Source organism: Callospermophilus lateralis, chromosome 10 (assembly GCF_048772815.1).
Source record: "Callospermophilus lateralis isolate mCalLat2 chromosome 10, mCalLat2.hap1, whole genome shotgun sequence".
NCBI lineage: Eukaryota > Metazoa > Chordata > Mammalia > Rodentia > Sciuridae > Callospermophilus > Callospermophilus lateralis.
In genome coordinates this window covers 65364039-65380201 of record NC_135314.1, presented here as the reverse complement: position 1 = coordinate 65380201, position 16163 = coordinate 65364039, and the positions used below count along the sequence as shown (strand labels likewise).

Below are 16163 nucleotides of genomic sequence, written 5' to 3'. Positions count from 1 at the left end.
TTTTCTATTTTATTGGAGTATAAATTTTCAAAATAATTTGATTGTCATCTGTATTTCAGTAGCATCTGTCATGATATTTCCTTTTTCATCATAAATTTTAGTAATTTGCTTTCTCTCTCTTTGTTAGCTTGGCTAAGGATTTATCAAATTTATTGATTTTTTTTAAAGAACCAGTTTTTTGTTTTGTCAGTTTTTTTCTTGTTGTTTCCGTTTCACTAATTTCAGCTCTGATTTCAATTATTTCCTGTATTCTACTGCTTTTGTTGTTGGTTCTTTTTTCCTAGGGCTTTGAGATGTAATATTAGGTTATTTACTTGTTGACTTTCTATTCTTTTAATGAATCAGCTCATGCAATGAATTTTCCTCTTAGCACTGCCTTCAAGGTGTTCCAGAGATTTTGATATGTTGTATCACTTTTCTCATTTACCTCTAAGTAGTTTTTGTTTCATCCCTGATTTCTTTTGCTATCCATTGGTCATTTAATAGCATATCATATATCTTCAGTTGTTAGAGTAGCTTCTATTTTTTAATTTTATCATGATTTCTAATTTCATTCCAATATGATCTGAAAGAATACAAACTATTATCTCTATTTTTTTTATATTTGTTAGGGGTTGCTTTGTGGACTAAGATATGATCTATTTTAGAGAAGGATTCGTGTGCTCCTGAGAAAAAGTGTATTTAGTTATCAAAGGATGAAATATTCTATATATCTCTCTTAAGTCTAAATTATTAATTGTATCTTTAGTTCTATAGCTCCTTTATTTAGTTTTAGTTTTGAGGATCTATCCAGCAGTGAGAGAGGTGTGTTAAAGTCACCCAGTATTACTGTGTTGTGGTCTCTTTGATTCTCGAAATTGAAAAGGGTTTATTTGATGTACATAGATGCTCTATTGTTTGGGGCATAAATATTTACCATTGTTATGTCTTGTTGATGTATAATTCCCTTAAGCAGTATGAAATGTCCTTCTTTGTCCCTTCTGATTAACTTTGGCTTGAAGCCAACTTTATCTGATGAGGATAGAAACTGCTGCTTTTTTATGAGATCCATGTGAATGATTGTTTTCCATTCCTTTACCTTCAATCTGTAGATGTATTTGCTTATGATGTGGGTCTCTTGGAGACAGCATATAGTTGGGTCTTGTTTATAAATCCAAGTATGTCAGTTTATGTCTTTTGATGGATGAGTGCAGGCCATTTACATTCAATGTCATTATTGAGATATGATTTTTATTCCCTGCCATTTTGATTTATTTCTGATATTAAACTTGAATTAGTTTCTACTTTGATTGACTATTCTTCTAGTGTAGTTCCTCCCTTAGCTTGTTTTCACTTTCATTTTTCATTTCTTTTTCATGAAATATTTTGTTGAGTATGTTTTGTAGTGCCAATTTTCTAGTTGTAAGTTCTCTTAAATTTTGTTTATCATGAAAGGTGTTATTTCATCAGCAATTTTGAAGCTTAATTTTGGTGGATATACTATGGGTACCATTTATTTCACAGATTGATACATATTAATCTAAGACCTCCTAGCTCTGAGGGTCTGGGTTGAGAAATCACCTGGGATCTGGATTGGTTTCCTTTTAAATGTGACTTGTCTTTTTTCTCTGGCATATATTAGAATTCTATCCTTATTCTGTATTTTAGGCAATTTCACATGTGCCTTCATTTGGGTCTGTTATAGTTTTGTATATTCAGAGTCCTGTAAGCCTCTTGTATCTGATTTTCCATTTCATTCTTAAGTTTGGGAAGTTTTCTGATATTTCATTTTAAAGTTTGTGCATTCCTTTGGTTTGTATCTCTGAGCCTCTTCTGTCCCACGTTATCCCAAATTTCTTGGAAGTTCTGTTCATAGTCTCTTAACATCTTTTGTCCATGATCAACTTGATTTTCAAGATTATACATTTTGTCTTTTTTGTCCAATACTTTGTATTTCATGTGGTCTAGCCTGGTTGGTGATGCTTTCCATTGAATTTGGTTTATTGATTCCATTCATTTCAAGTATTTCTGTTTAACTTTTTTCAAAATATCCGTCTTTATTGAAGTGATCTTTCACTTCCTGCATTTTCTCTGATTTTATTCCTTACATTATCCTTTACCTTGCAGATTAGTTTAACTACATACATTCTCAATGCCTTCTCTGATATATCTTCCACTGTGATGTTGATGGATTCTGATATTGGCATATCTTGGTTTGTTTGGGGTGATTTGTTCCCTTACTTTTCCACACTGTTCTTGTGTCTACGTATCTAATAGTATGGGTCTGAGGTAGTAGAGTTTCTATCCTGTAGACATACAGTGTCCACGAAGGTTTCTAGTACCTCACCATTTAGAGGGAGACTAATAACCAATGCAAACAATATACAGCAGAAAACAAATAGTTCCTACTTTGATGTCTTCAATGTCTTCACAATAAATAGAGATTTTATAATCAGTTATTGCATACTGTAAAAATAGTAAGTTTGCAAAAGGGTTGATACTTTCAAATTGTGGACAGAGGGATGTGATGATTATGAGGGATTAGGAGAAAAGATAGAAGTAAAATATTAAAGAGAAGATTAAAGAAAACAATAGAGATTGGATGTTAGAAGAGAGAAAGAAATGTGAGAGAAAAAATATATATAAAGAAAATATTTTAAAAATTAAAAATAAAAATAAAAGAATACCAAACAAAACAGAAATATACTGATTAATCATCCTTGTCCTCACAAAACTGATCCATGAAAAATAACTGGTTTGAAACATGCTAGAAATTAGAAAAAAATATGAATATATATAAATGTCCATGAGGTCACATTTAAACAGAAAAAAGAAAAAAGGTAGAAAAAATTTCTGGATGAAAAGTTAAAGAGTTATTTCTGTTGAAGTTCAAAAGACTCTCAGCTTCCCTTCTCAGCAGTATTAGGTAAAGTCATCTGGAGTATGATACTGCTCTATGCTTAGGGTGGGGTTGCTAGAGTGAGAGAGTTAATCCTATAGGCAGAACTCCTGGAGGTGGGGTTTAGGCTTAGGCAGGCTCCGGGCTCTTCACTGAATGCCAATTGGTTTGGAGATTTTAAATCAGCACATCTCCAGGGCCAAGCAAGTGCAGGTCCATGCTGGAAGACTGCACCCCAGGATCTCCCCTGGGTTCCACTCCTGTGGTGGAGGAGCCAATTCTTAATCCATTACATCAGCTGGGAACCACATTTCCTGGTCTCAGGTTCAGTCTCCAAACTCAAACTCTCCTGCCCCTGCCCTTTTGAATTCCCATCCAGGCATGTCTCTTCCAGCCAGTCCTGCAAATGACCAGATTGGAGGGGGAGGGGGAAAGTTGGGTGGATTTTCATGACCAATTGTTCCCTTTGTAAATCTCTCTCCACGTTTGATTTTTCTTCTGGTCACTTAGGCATACTCTATGCTGTGCAGTGTGGGTTTGCCAGGACTGTATTTCGGGCCAGACTTGGGTTTGTCAGGAATAGTCTCCCTCAGCGGCCAGCCCCCACTGTGGCTGCAAAATGGTTCCTTCCTGTTCTCTTCATGCAGCCAATAGAGATATGGTTTCTTTCCTGTACAAGGATATTGTGTCACATGCTTTTCCGTTTAATTGGGCAATGTCTTTTAACTCTAAACTCTCTGTATCCAGATGTGCCTCAAGCCTCTTAAAAATGCAGGTTCCTTTAATTTTACTTATGCCCCCACTTTGCTCATGGAGACACAGCTCTGGCTGGTGCCTCTAGTGGTGACAGCACCTGTAACACTGAAGATCTCTTCCTTTTTATATTATATCCAATCTCCTAAACCCCCAATCTGCTGTGAATGTCCCATATTAAATTCCAGTAAAGTTTCCCCTTTTTCTTCTTCTTCACCCACTTTGCTGAGAAACTGCCTGTTTTCTTGGCTTCACAGCATGGAGCAACCAGGAAAGTGACTGTCTCTATGCTGCCATCTTGAAACAATCCCAGATAAAGTCTTATTAAGGAAAAAATAATAATATACTATATAGATTCTGTAAATTAATTTATCAATAATTAAGATCTCAGTTTTTGCTGTGGGCAGTGGTGCACTCCTATAATCCCAGTGACTCTCTGGAGGTTGAGACAGGAGGATCATGAGTTCAACATCAGCCTCAGCAACTTAGCGAGGTTCTAAAGCAAAACTTAGCAAGATAAAAAAGGGCTGGAGATGTAACTCACTCATTTAAGTACCACTGGGTTCAATCCATGGTTCAAAAAAAAAAAAAAAAAAGAACCTTAATTTTCTTTGTGTGTGATGGTAATTAAAGACTGCCCTCTTACAAATGGCTTATAGATTTTCCTTTACAGTCAGCCACCTTCAGAAATTCTCTTTCTCATGGAATGTGACATTAATTTCATCTTGTCGCTGAAAATGAGAAATCTTCCTTTCAATCACATTTTGCAGGGTTGTGGTGACAAAAATACCCTTAAGAAGGCACAGTGGAATCTCAGTAATCTGCACAAGCTGCAAAGCTCAAACTTAATGGTTTATTGTTTGTAGGTTTAAATCACAAAGGCTGGATTGTCTCTAAACTTTCCTAGCCCACTAGGCAGCCTTTTCCCCCACTGACTCTGAGGGCAGGTGGTCTATCACCCTCCAAATGCCCTATTACTCGGAATAAGTCCTTCCTCAGGTCAGGACCCTTTCCATATTCATTACTCGGAAGTGCTTTCCTCTGGGGCTTTACTTTTCAGTGTCTCATCAATGAAAAAGGTGCTATTGAATCATTTGGAAAGAACTGAGGATAAAAGCATAATGGAGGAGGGGTGGGGCAAAGGGCCAGACATTCAAACTAACAGCCTGGTTGATCTTTAGGACAGTCCTTGATTATCTGCCACAAGACAGACAGAATCTAAAGAGGGGACATGGCTGAACCTGTAGCTGAGAACTGTAAGGGCATTTGTTGTTCTGGGAGAAAAGACTAAGAGAGAAAGCACCAATGGGAATTGTCAACTCCTGAAAGGGAAACTATAGCAGATCTCACCTTCCAGAGCCTCAGGAGGAGTATCTAATAGTATGGGAGGTGAGGCCAGTAGCTTCTTTCACTCCAGAATGGTCAAGACCAACTGCAAACTCACTGACAGTTATTTGCTCCAAGCCCCGCCCCTGGCCTGCACCCATTGGCTTGGAACTCACAAGCCCTGACTTGATTCGCTAGTAAAATACAGCCTTATTTCCCTGTGGACTAAGGCATTTAAGTTATAAGGCTGTGTATATTTAAAAGTAAGTGAGGCCAGATGTCATGGCACATACCTGTAATCCCAGGGCTGGAGAGACTGAGGCAGGAGGATCACTAGTTCAAAGCCAGCCTCAGCAAAAGCCAGGCCCTAAGCAACTCATTGAGACCCTGTCTCTAAATAAAATACAAAATAGGGCTGGAGATATGGTTCAGTGGTGGTGTGCCCCTGAGTTCAATCCCCAGTATAAAAAAAAACACAAAAAACCAAACACACAAACAGACAAACAAAAAAGAAACATAAAATAAGTGAATAAATAAGTAAACAAGGGCTGAAAAGAAACTTCCAAAAATTTTATTGCTTATGTTAATATAAAGCTTTGGAACAGCAAATTTTTGGCAAAGAGCCAATGGATGCTGTTTTCTCAGAATTCTAGGGGGAGGGAGTTTCTTGGATAAAATAGAGATTGAGATTTTGCAATATAAGAATATTTGTTCCTGAGTTAGAAAAAAGAGAATGGCTATTCTGGGCAAGTAGAAGAATAAAATCAAGACAGATAGACTAGGTCAATGTTTATTATGGATCATATGTGATAAAATGTTTAGGAATAATGATTTACTCATTTCTTTTTTCTAAATATAATACCAAACTATTTTAATTGAAATTACTTAGCATTATTACTGTAGAGGTGATTTCCATATTTCTACTTAAACAAAAATATTTGGCAAGAAATTTTATAATGATTTTGAAATCTAGTAACTATTGGGCAAGAGATGCCTCTTTATACTTTCGCTGAAAGTTCTTGTGAAGCTATTTTGATTCTTGTGAAAAGGGAGGAAGAGGTGAGAGAGGTCAAAGATTGAGGAAATGAAAGAGGAAGATAAAGATGGAAGTAATGCTTAGGAATAGCCAATTCTTGGCTCTCAGAGAAGCATTTACTGTCTTCACACTGTCTTGTGGACAATAGGTGTTATGAGGGAAATGATCTTCACAAGGTTAACATTCTGGAGAACAGTCACTCAGGGAAAGTGCACATATATTTTAATAAAATAAAAATTAAGATTATTTTTGAGTCATTCATTTAGAAGGAAATACATATTTATTAGTAGAAATGGAATTATATTAGATAATGAAACAATCACTATATTTTTAAGAGAAAGATAATTGATTTATATTTTAAAGTTAGTTTTTAATTTTAACTTTATTTTTTATTATTTGTGTTCTGTCTTTTGCCAGCCCACTCTTAATTCACTCTGGTGACTGTGAAGATCAGGTAACTAACTGTATTATCTCTAATTAGTTTTACTGGAATTCAATGGAAAATAGTAATTATTTGTTTCTATTATGTGATTTTACAACAGTTATTTGGCTTCCTGGTTTGATTATGATTTTTTAAATGTCACCATTTTTAAATTTAAAATTTGTATGTGCTAAAATCTATTGATGCTTTTTATTCACAGCTTTCTTCTTTAATCTTTAAGTGCCTTTCTTTTATGGTTAAGAAGTATACTTAATATTAAAACCTATTGACTTCCAATTTTGAAAGAATTTTTTTTCATTTGTTTGTTTTTTTTGGTACCAGGAATCAAATGCAGGCGTGCTTAATCACTGAGTCACATTCTTGGCTCTTTTTGTTTTATTTTGAGACAGGGTCTCCCTAAGTTGTGTAGGGTCTCACAAAGTTGCTGAGGCTAGCTTTGAACTTGCAATCCTCCTGCCCACCTCCCAAACAACTGGATTATGTGTGTAAATCATAGTGACAAACAAGTTCCAATTTTTGAAGTATTATTATTATTTTATTTTATTTATTTTTTATACCTGGGATTGAACTCAGGGCACTTAACCACTGAGTCACATCCCCAGCCCTTTTTTTGTATTTTACTTAGGACAGGGTCTCACTGAATTGCTTAGGACCTTGCTAAGTTGCTGAGGCTTCAAACTCACAATCCTCCTGCCTCAGTCTCCCAAGCCCCTGGGATTATAGGCATGCGCCACTGTGCCCAGCAAGAATTAAAAAATTTCTGAAGCCCATTAAACTCAGATTCCTTCAAAATTATTTTGGTGTAAAGTAAATGCCATAAAAATGGTGTTATTGCTCTTCAGAGACAAGGTCATGATCACTTTGACTGAGATGATCAGTGAAGGCCTTCTAAAAGAAGTAGGATTTGAGTCTCATGAAGCCTTGTTGAATGCACAAGTTCTGTAAGAAAATGGGGAAAACATAGCAATCATCTTTTATGCATTATTTCTACATACATAAGAGCAGTGTGTGTGTGTGTGTAAAGATAAACAGTAAGGAAATAATGAGATTTCTTTTTCTTTCTTTTTTTTTTTTTAGAGTTCATAGGAGATTGGTAAAAATGGGGCAATGTTTTAGCAAATTTTGACAGACCAAGCTGTGTATACTCTGGGTTTTGGAAAATACTATAATGCATTTAGGATACTCTAAGTAGTTCGTTATAGTGGATACTGGGGCTATGCCATTGGTGTTGATAGACTGGTAGGAGATTGTATATTTAAGGCTCTGAAGTATATGTGTAATAGTAATTAGGTAGAAAGAGCTGGAGAATTTGGTTAAAAAAGTGATAGTTACACTTAATGCCAAACACTTATCTTTTTTATGTATTGATTGTCTACTTGAAGGGTTTTGCTTGTGAAGTGCCTGTTGAAGTCTATTACTTGTTCTTAAAAATTGATACGTGAAGGCTGGGGAGGTAGCTCAGTGGCAGAGCACTTGCTGAGCATACATAAGGCCCTGGTTTGGAACAGAACAGGGAGGAAGAGCATGAGGAAAAGATTAACATTAAACAAAGATGATTGGGGGGAGAGAGAGGGAGAGAGAAGGGAAAACATGGAAATGGTAGAAGACCCTCAATGTTACACAAAATACATAGAAGAGGTTGTGAGGGGAAAGGGGGGGAAACAAGGGAGAGAATTGAACAACAGCACAAGAGGTAGAGAGGGAAGATGGGAGGGGAGGGGAGGGGGGGTAGTAGGGGATAGGAAAGGTAGCAGAATACAACAGTCACTAATATGCCATTATGTAAAAAGGTGAGTGGGTAACCGATGTGATTCTGCAATATGTATTTGGGGTAAAAATGGGAGTTCATAACCCAATTGAGTCAAATGTATGAAAGATGATTTATCATGAGCTTTGTAATGTTTTGAACAACCAATAAAAAAAAATAAAAAGGCCCTGGTTTGGATCCTCAGCACCAATTTAAAAAAAAATTATAAATGAGGGATTTTGATTTCTGGGAATACATAGTCAGTGTATCTTTCTCAATCCCTTGCAGTAAGTGTAACTAAAAGCCCTGGACATTATATATAAAATAAATACAAGAAGACTCTGAAGATGAAGAAAAAGGAAACCAGATAGGGACCTTGAGAATGAAACAGTGATGAGTTCCCTGGATGATGATGATGATGATGGTTATCATCATCATTTTTTATCTCTTCTATCCCAGACTGGGTACTGGAAATTCCAATGAGTATGGATTTAAAAAGAAAGAAAAGAAAAGAAAAAGAAAAAAAACCTAGAGAAACCTATTCTTTCCAGTTAAAAAAGAGGAAAGGGTAGCTTAGAAGATTGCTTTGGAAATTATGGACATTTTCACAGTATTAATTAATTTGATCTGTGACAATTTTTAATTTCATTCATAGCTCAGTAATATTCCATCGTGTGTGTGCGTGCGTGCGTGCGTGCGTGTGTGTGTGTGTGTGTGTGTGTATCACATTTTCTTTATCCATTCATCTGTTGAAGGACGCCTAGGTTGGTTCCATAGCTTAGCTATTATAAATTAAGCTGCTATAAACATTGATGTGGCTGCATCACTGTAGTATGTCAATTTTAAGTCCTTTGAGTGTGTGCCAAGGAGTGAGATAGCTGGGTCAAATGGTCCATCCACTTCAAGTTTTCTGAGGAATCTCCATACTGCTTTCCAGAGCCCTTGCTGGTATTTGAGTATGGATGGGTGAGTGAAAATTTTTCTGTGTTGTTTAACCAGAGGAGAGCAATTTGAGTAGACGTTTTCAGTGGTTGCACCAATTTGCAGTTCCACCAGCAGTGTTATGAGTACATCCTTGTCTCACTGCCCTGAACAACAAACTTTCCTAGGTTTTAGGAAGCTAGTCAACCATGAATGAGGGAGCAGAGAAAGGACAATGAAGGGTGACTGAAAATCACAGGGAACCTTATCTCACAGATCACACCTGGAAGGTTATAACACCTGTGTGTTAAACCTGTCCCAGTCATAATGGTATCCCCTAAGAAAATCCATTGTTTCAAGATCATACTCCACCAGGTAGCCTGGACTCTCCCTTATCATTGAAACCATGTCACAACCCCCAATCACCCTGACAACCAAAACATTAAGACCCTCACTAAAAATGCTTGCTGAATTCTTCTCAAAGAGTAATAAACTGATTGAGGGGGCAGGAAAATTGAGGCAAAAACAGGGGGGACTCAATTTCCTTCAAAACTTCCTCTCTGTGAGTACTATACCACCCCTTCTTGTAGGTAGCCTGCAGTTCTTATGCCGTGAGTCAAAAGTCAAAAGGTGGACCTGGGTTGTGTTCTCTGGAGACTTCCCTGGGAACCCCAATAACTCTGGAGGGCTGGAGAAGCACACTGTTCTCTTCCCTGAGAGGACCCACTGTCTGCCTTGAGAACATCCACTTTCCCTTCTAATAAATGCATGCCTGTTACTCTGAGTGACATGTCTGAAATCTTTCTGGCATGACAGCAAGAACTGGGATAAGGGGGGCCTTCAGGTCTGCCTCAGCTTTTCATCAGGGCTCTGCCCTGCGGCAGGAGGCACCCAAAGCAGTCTTGTTCCTTGATCTCACTCACTGTGGATAAATGAGCTCCATATTTGTCATGTGCATGGATAACAGGACATTAATATTAGGAAAGGCTTAGTGACACTCTCAAAAGGAGTGCTAATTAAATTTTCTTGCAAATCAGCAGAAAGGAGCCTGTGAATAAATCGTGTGACAGCTACAAACAGCAGACAGATATTTAGAAAAATGTTTTTATAGATCTAAGTACCTGAAAAGAACTGGTGGCTAGGCAGACCAGGAAGTTGAAAAACAACAGTTTACAGGCGGGAAAAGGTGGAGGTAGTGAATGGTGCACATTCACTTTCAGTTCACAGTGCTGGAGGTAGGATAAGAAAATGCATCAATAGTGAAAGTTCTCATCAACAAATTCCATGGGTTTTTCACTCCATCTTGTCCCCCACCTCTTGATTCTTCCCATCTGTGCACAACAAACAGGTAACTCTACAGTTTTTCTTTCAACATGTTTGGCTGGAATCAATAGTTTAAAAAATGTCTATTTATTTTTATATAGTGAGGTAAACAAGGTGGTATGTTTGCATCTGTATCATGTAGCGATTCAATCATGTAGCTAGCAAGTTGTTTAAACTGAGTCTGTTTGAAACAATGAGTTATTCAACAAAATGCAAGAAAGGTAAGAATGAAGAGTCTTTCTGCATCAGAGGAGTATCTGAATAGCTCAAACTGGAGGTTATAAACCTACCAGAAGCATATGGACTCTTGGCAAACTTGCTTTGCTTTGTAGGAGTCCTGGTGAATATATTGAAGCAGCATATCTGCCTTTTAGTTTTGAGTCTGACTTGTTCTGTGTCTCTTCTTGTTCATGAAGACCTTTTTGATGCTATCCAGTCTGTAAATCTTTTCCTTTGTGGGTTTGTCTATCCTTACGAGCTTTAAGAATTAACAAGTATTCGGTCCTATTATTTTTAGTCATTTAAAATTATTTAATTAAAGATATTTAACCTGAATCCTTCTAAATCCATTTGGTTCATGATAAAAGCAATAACGAGTGTACTTTAAGAATTCAGGAGATTTTTTTTTTTTTTTAAATCACAGTGATTTCAAGATCAAAGAAAAACAGTAACTTCTAGTTAAGGAGTTTTTTTCCTGGGGGAGGTATCATTTGAATTCAATTAGATATTTGAATTCAATTGAATTCAAAGCTGAATGATGGATGACAGAAGCTGGGGCCAATGGGGGGTGACAGTAGAAGAAATCAGCATGTCCTGTTCTTTCTGTTCTATTCCCCTAATATACTTCAGCACCTAAAATGTACAGCTCATTGTGACCAAAATTTAGTGTAGTGGTACAGAAGGTGCTTAGCAAGGAATGCTCCTTTGAACATCTCTGTTTATGTTTTTGGAAAATCTATACATTTACTTCTATTAGGCATGTAGTTAGAAGTAGATTGGCTGATTATAGGAGTGCTTGTATAGTCCTCATTTTAATTAATGTATTCCTGATGACAAAGTTGAGCACCTTAAATACGTTTATTGGTCATTTAAATAATCTTTTTTGTGTGTGATGTGTGTATTCAAATATTTTGTTCAGTTTTCCATTGATTTGTTGATTTGTGGAAATATATATACATTAGGGTATAAATTTTTGTCATGTACACATATGGAAAATATATTTTCTCACTCCATGGGTTGCCTCCTTACTTTTGAAGATGTATCTTTGGTGAATTGAAGTTATTAAATCCTAAAATAAGCTAGCTTTTCATTTATTACTTCATATCACCAAGAAAGGAATAAGGCACTAAATAACAATGTATTCCCTATTTAAAAAATCAATGGCACCGGGTGCAGTGGCACTGACCTGTAATCCCAATGGCTTGGAAGGCTGAAGCAGGAGGATGGAAAGTTCAAAGTTAGCTTCAACAACTTTGCAAGGCCCTAAGCAACTTAGTAAATAGTCCCTGTCTCAAAATAATAGATAAAGAGGGCTGGGCATGTGGCTCAGTGGTGGGTCCAATCCTCAATATCAAAAAAAAAAAAAAAAAAAAAAGAGAGAGAGAGAGAGAGAGAGAGCGAGCAATCAATGGCTACCACAGTCATATAGATGTTATACAATATTCTAAAAACTGTGTTTTATCTCTCACATTTAGATTTTCAGTGCATTTTAAATAGATTTTTTGTCTCTGGTCTTAGGTGGTGGCAATCTATAATTTGTCCATACAGATGTCCCATGGACACAGCATTTATTGGGAAGATCATCTTTTTATGCAACATGACATTACTTTAGCTTTTCATCTAGATAGTAAGTCTTCAGTTTATTGTATTGGCTTTTTAGAATCAACTCCTTAATTCAAGAATTTTTAAAAAATTAAAAACTACTTGAGTTTTGATTAAATTTCCACTGAGTTTCAAATTTAACTTGGAGAGGATTGACATTTAATTTTTTTTCCTATCTGAATATGGTATATTTCTAAATTTATATATATCTTCTTTGTTTCTAAGAAGTCTTTTGTAGATTTAAGTAGAGAGGTATTATATATCTTCCATTTTGTTTATTTCTAGATTTTCTTTTCATTAGGAGGGTGAACTATTGTAAGTACTATTCTCAAGTGTATATTTTCTACTTGCTTAGTGTGCATATATAGAGGTACAATGATTCTTTAAAATGGCTTATTTTTTTAGAAAGTTTTAGGCTTATAGAAAAATTGAGAAGCTAGTAGACAGTTTCAGTAACTCCCATGACTAGATTTTCCTGTTATTAACATCACATATTAGTATAACATTTGTTAAAATTAATAAACCAAATCTGATACATTGTCCATAACTAACATCCATAGTAAATTTATGTTACTTTAGTTTGTTCTCAATGCTCTGTGCCTGGATCCCATCCAAGGTATCACATTACACAACCCTGTCATATCTCTTTATGCCATGATTACTGCAGGAATTTCTCAGAGTTTCCTTGTTTTTGATGACCATGACTATTTTGAGGAAAAAAAAAATATATGGAGGGGGATGTTTGGCAGAAGAAGTTGTTCACCTTAGAACGCAGCAGGAAATAAAAGAAAAAAAAAGAGCTATAGGGATTTCAACATCCATTTCAAGGGCCTGGCCTAATGACCTAGTTTCTTGCACTATGTTCCACCTCCTAAAGATTGCATTACCTCCCAATAGCAGTGCAGCACATTTAGGGATAAATGCCTGTTTATCAGCAACATCTAAGATCCAAACTGTAACACCACATATTAAAAGAATTGTGTAACATGCCAAGCATGGCGGCACACACCTAAAATCCCAGGGACTCAGGAAGTTGAGGCAGGACTATCACAAGTTCAAGGCCAGCCCTAAGCAGCTTTGTGAGACCTTGTCTCAAAATAAAAAATGAAAAGGGCCAGGAAAGTTGCTCAGTGGTTAAGCACCCTGATTTCAATCACTGTACCCAGGGGTGTGGGGCGGAGAGATGTTACTGAGCAGACATCTCATTAAATGAAATACACTCTAGCTCTGGGTTTTAAAAAACAAAACAAACAAACAAACAAACACCTCTCTATTCCCTGATTTCTAGTTTCTTACCTACAGAGAACTGACAACCCCAGATTACTCACCTCTGAGATATTCTCTCTTCCTGAAATTTTATTCCCTCTAATTTTTCTTGGTTTTGCCGTTGTCTGATGCTCTTAAGTATATTGTTATGTAATTAATTCAACTTTCCTAGTTGTTCTCAGAGAGTGTTAATATCCCACAGAGTACTCCATCCTACCTAGCTATGACATTTTATGATTTTAGTTTTTATTTAGGTTTACAGATTGTGACACTTAGAAAACACATTCAAACACACACACACACACACACACACACACACACATATCACTTAATATAAAAATTTTCCAAAGTCTTTACAGAAGCAAAATAACATTTCACTTAACTTTCTATTAGAGAATACATAATCAGATTCCCTTTTCTACATATCAGGAAAATTATTAAATTTTTTTGGTTCAACCAACAGAGAAACTGTGGCCTCCTGCCAGTCTTCTATTGTAGCAGAAGATTGAGGAAATCAGTGCTTTTGAAGATCTAAAGGTTTTATATGCTCTATGAATTCTATGCCCATAACACCTCACCTTTAGTTTAGATCAGTTAGTAGCATTCTTACCTTGTGATCTACTTTAACTAAAAAGCATTTTTAAAAGCTAACAATACTCATGTTGCTTAATTTGTGTTTCAACTTTTGTACTCAATAAATATGAATTGATTAGGTAATATATGCCAGAAACAATTGTAGAACTAGATATTCAATATAGAAGAGTTTATTTTCTAGTGAGCAAGACAGATAAATAAATGATAATTAAAAGACAGAGAGGTAAGTGCTATGATATGCATTAGCATAAAAGCACATTTTTCTTAATTTTGAACTTTATTTTCAGATTCCTTACATAAAATAAAGCATAACAGTAATGAAACAGCTGCATTAGGAGGAAGTGTGACCATTTTCTGCAATTTGACAACTCCAGCAAATGTCGTGCAAATCACCTGGCAGAAGATCCAAGACTCTCTTCCACAAAATATTGGCACTTACAGCAGTAAATACGGAGAAAAGATTCTTCCACCATACATAGACAGGCTGCACTGCAAGATCATTGAACCCAATTGCTCCTTCCTGACAATCAATGAAGTAACATTTGACGACGAAGCCTGCTACAAATGTCTCTTTAACGTGTTTCCTCATGGAAGTCATGGAGGAAAAATCTGCCTGAACATCTTAAGTATTTAAATGTTTTCTGTGGGATCAGAGTACTAAAGCAGAAATCATGGGCTTGTGGTATTTTAAGGTTGGCATTCAGAGAATGTTAGAGGATGAAGGACTGATAGAGAGCATCCCAGCCAAGTCATTTACTATATGTAAGGGATAAAAAAAAAGGGGAAAGCCAGTAACGATCACGTGACTGCCCATGTTCACACAGTGCAGGACCTTCTCCCCTGTCCTCTAACTTCTTTGCCCTGCACTGGCTTTCATCTGTGAAGCATCCCTTCATTCAGCTGGAGAGTTGAGAAAAGTGAGGAAAAGAAAAAGACTTTAGGGAAAGAGAAAGAATGATGATGACTAAGAGAATAAGGAGTTTCCAGTCTTCAAATAAGCAAAATGTCTCATGGCTTGTGGCAGTGCGACAGAGTCACCTTACTATATTGTGATAAATGTAACTTTTAGGCTGGATGAAAGTTGAGACACCAGTTGTTCCTCTCACCTTGGAAGGGCTGTGGGTATAGGAAATGATAGTATGAGGTTGTTGTTTGTTTTTTTTAAATGCAAGGAAAGGTATCTGAGAGGGCTCTTCTCAACATTTTGGGATCATATAAAACTTTGGGGAGGCCAAGTTTTTAACAGCATAGGAATCTGGTATGGTATATTTTTATACTTAATTGTGTTTCTCTTTCTGCCTCAGCTGTAACTGAACTAACATCGGAACCCCGATTCAGTCCTGACTCTGAAGGTTTACTTAGCTTTAATTATTCAGCCGTGGGAAAACCTGCACCTCGAATCTCTCTTTTCCCCTCACAAATCCTGAATTGTTCACCTGAGGAGTACCTTGCTCAGAACCCCAACGGTACCATAACCGTCACTAAAATGTACACCATCTCTATGGAAACCGTGAGGTCCCTAGGACTCCAACACCTGATTGTGCACGTGGATCACCCTCTAAGGAATGAAGAGAAGATTGTTCCTCTGTCAGAAAAACAACAATGTAAGTAACAGTGGAGCCCAGAGAGGGGAAATATTTATCTTCCTTTAAAATTCACTTTCATAGGTGTTTGTTAAATCATGTACTTTGAAAAAAAAAGTCATACACATGCATAGTTAAAAGACTGAAATAATGAAGACAGCCTCATAAACCTGCTCACCTGCTCCCTGGTGCAGCTGTTTTTAAATGGAAGATTTTGAAATTGATCTTGATGTGTCTTCTACCCAATTTCTACCTCGATCACTTTGGGCTTATTTACTCTACCTTCAACTTTTCCTCTGCCCTTTCCCTTCCTCTGCAACCTTTATGGTTAAACCTATTTCTTGTTTCATACTCTACAAAAAGTCTCTCTTTGCTGTCCATTTCTTTCTGCCTTCTTTCCCTTCTAGCTCTGCCAACTGTATTTATAACCATAATTTTTTTTTGTTATGACTAGGTATAAACCAATTATTCTT

The 16163-nt window shown here is 36.6% G+C and overlaps 1 protein-coding gene across 1 annotated transcript; it reads left to right on the top strand.

Annotated features, from left to right (window-relative positions):
• Window positions 1–10387: 10387 nt before the first annotated feature.
• Window positions 10388–15719, top strand: LOC143407847 (OX-2 membrane glycoprotein-like). The gene is made up of 3 exons (XM_076867020.2): window positions 10388–10451; window positions 14395–14733; window positions 15412–15719. Exons 1-3 carry the CDS (start codon window positions 10388–10390, stop codon window positions 15717–15719), a joined length of 711 nt encoding a protein of 236 aa, XP_076723135.2.
• Window positions 15720–16163: the final 444 nt, after the last annotated feature.

Excerpts from the sequence above, each read along its gene's own strand:
- LOC143407847 (XM_076867020.2), top strand. The coding sequence starts at position 10,388 with ATGGGTTTTTCACTCCATCTTGTCCCCCACCTCTTGATTCTTCCCATC. Across the intron at positions 10,452-14,394 it reads CATCTGTGCACAACAAACAG|ATTCCTTACATAAAATAAAG; the intron begins GTAACTCTACAG and ends CTTTATTTTCAG. Across the intron at positions 14,734-15,411 it reads AATCTGCCTGAACATCTTAA|CTGTAACTGAACTAACATCG; the intron begins GTATTTAAATGT and ends TTTCTGCCTCAG.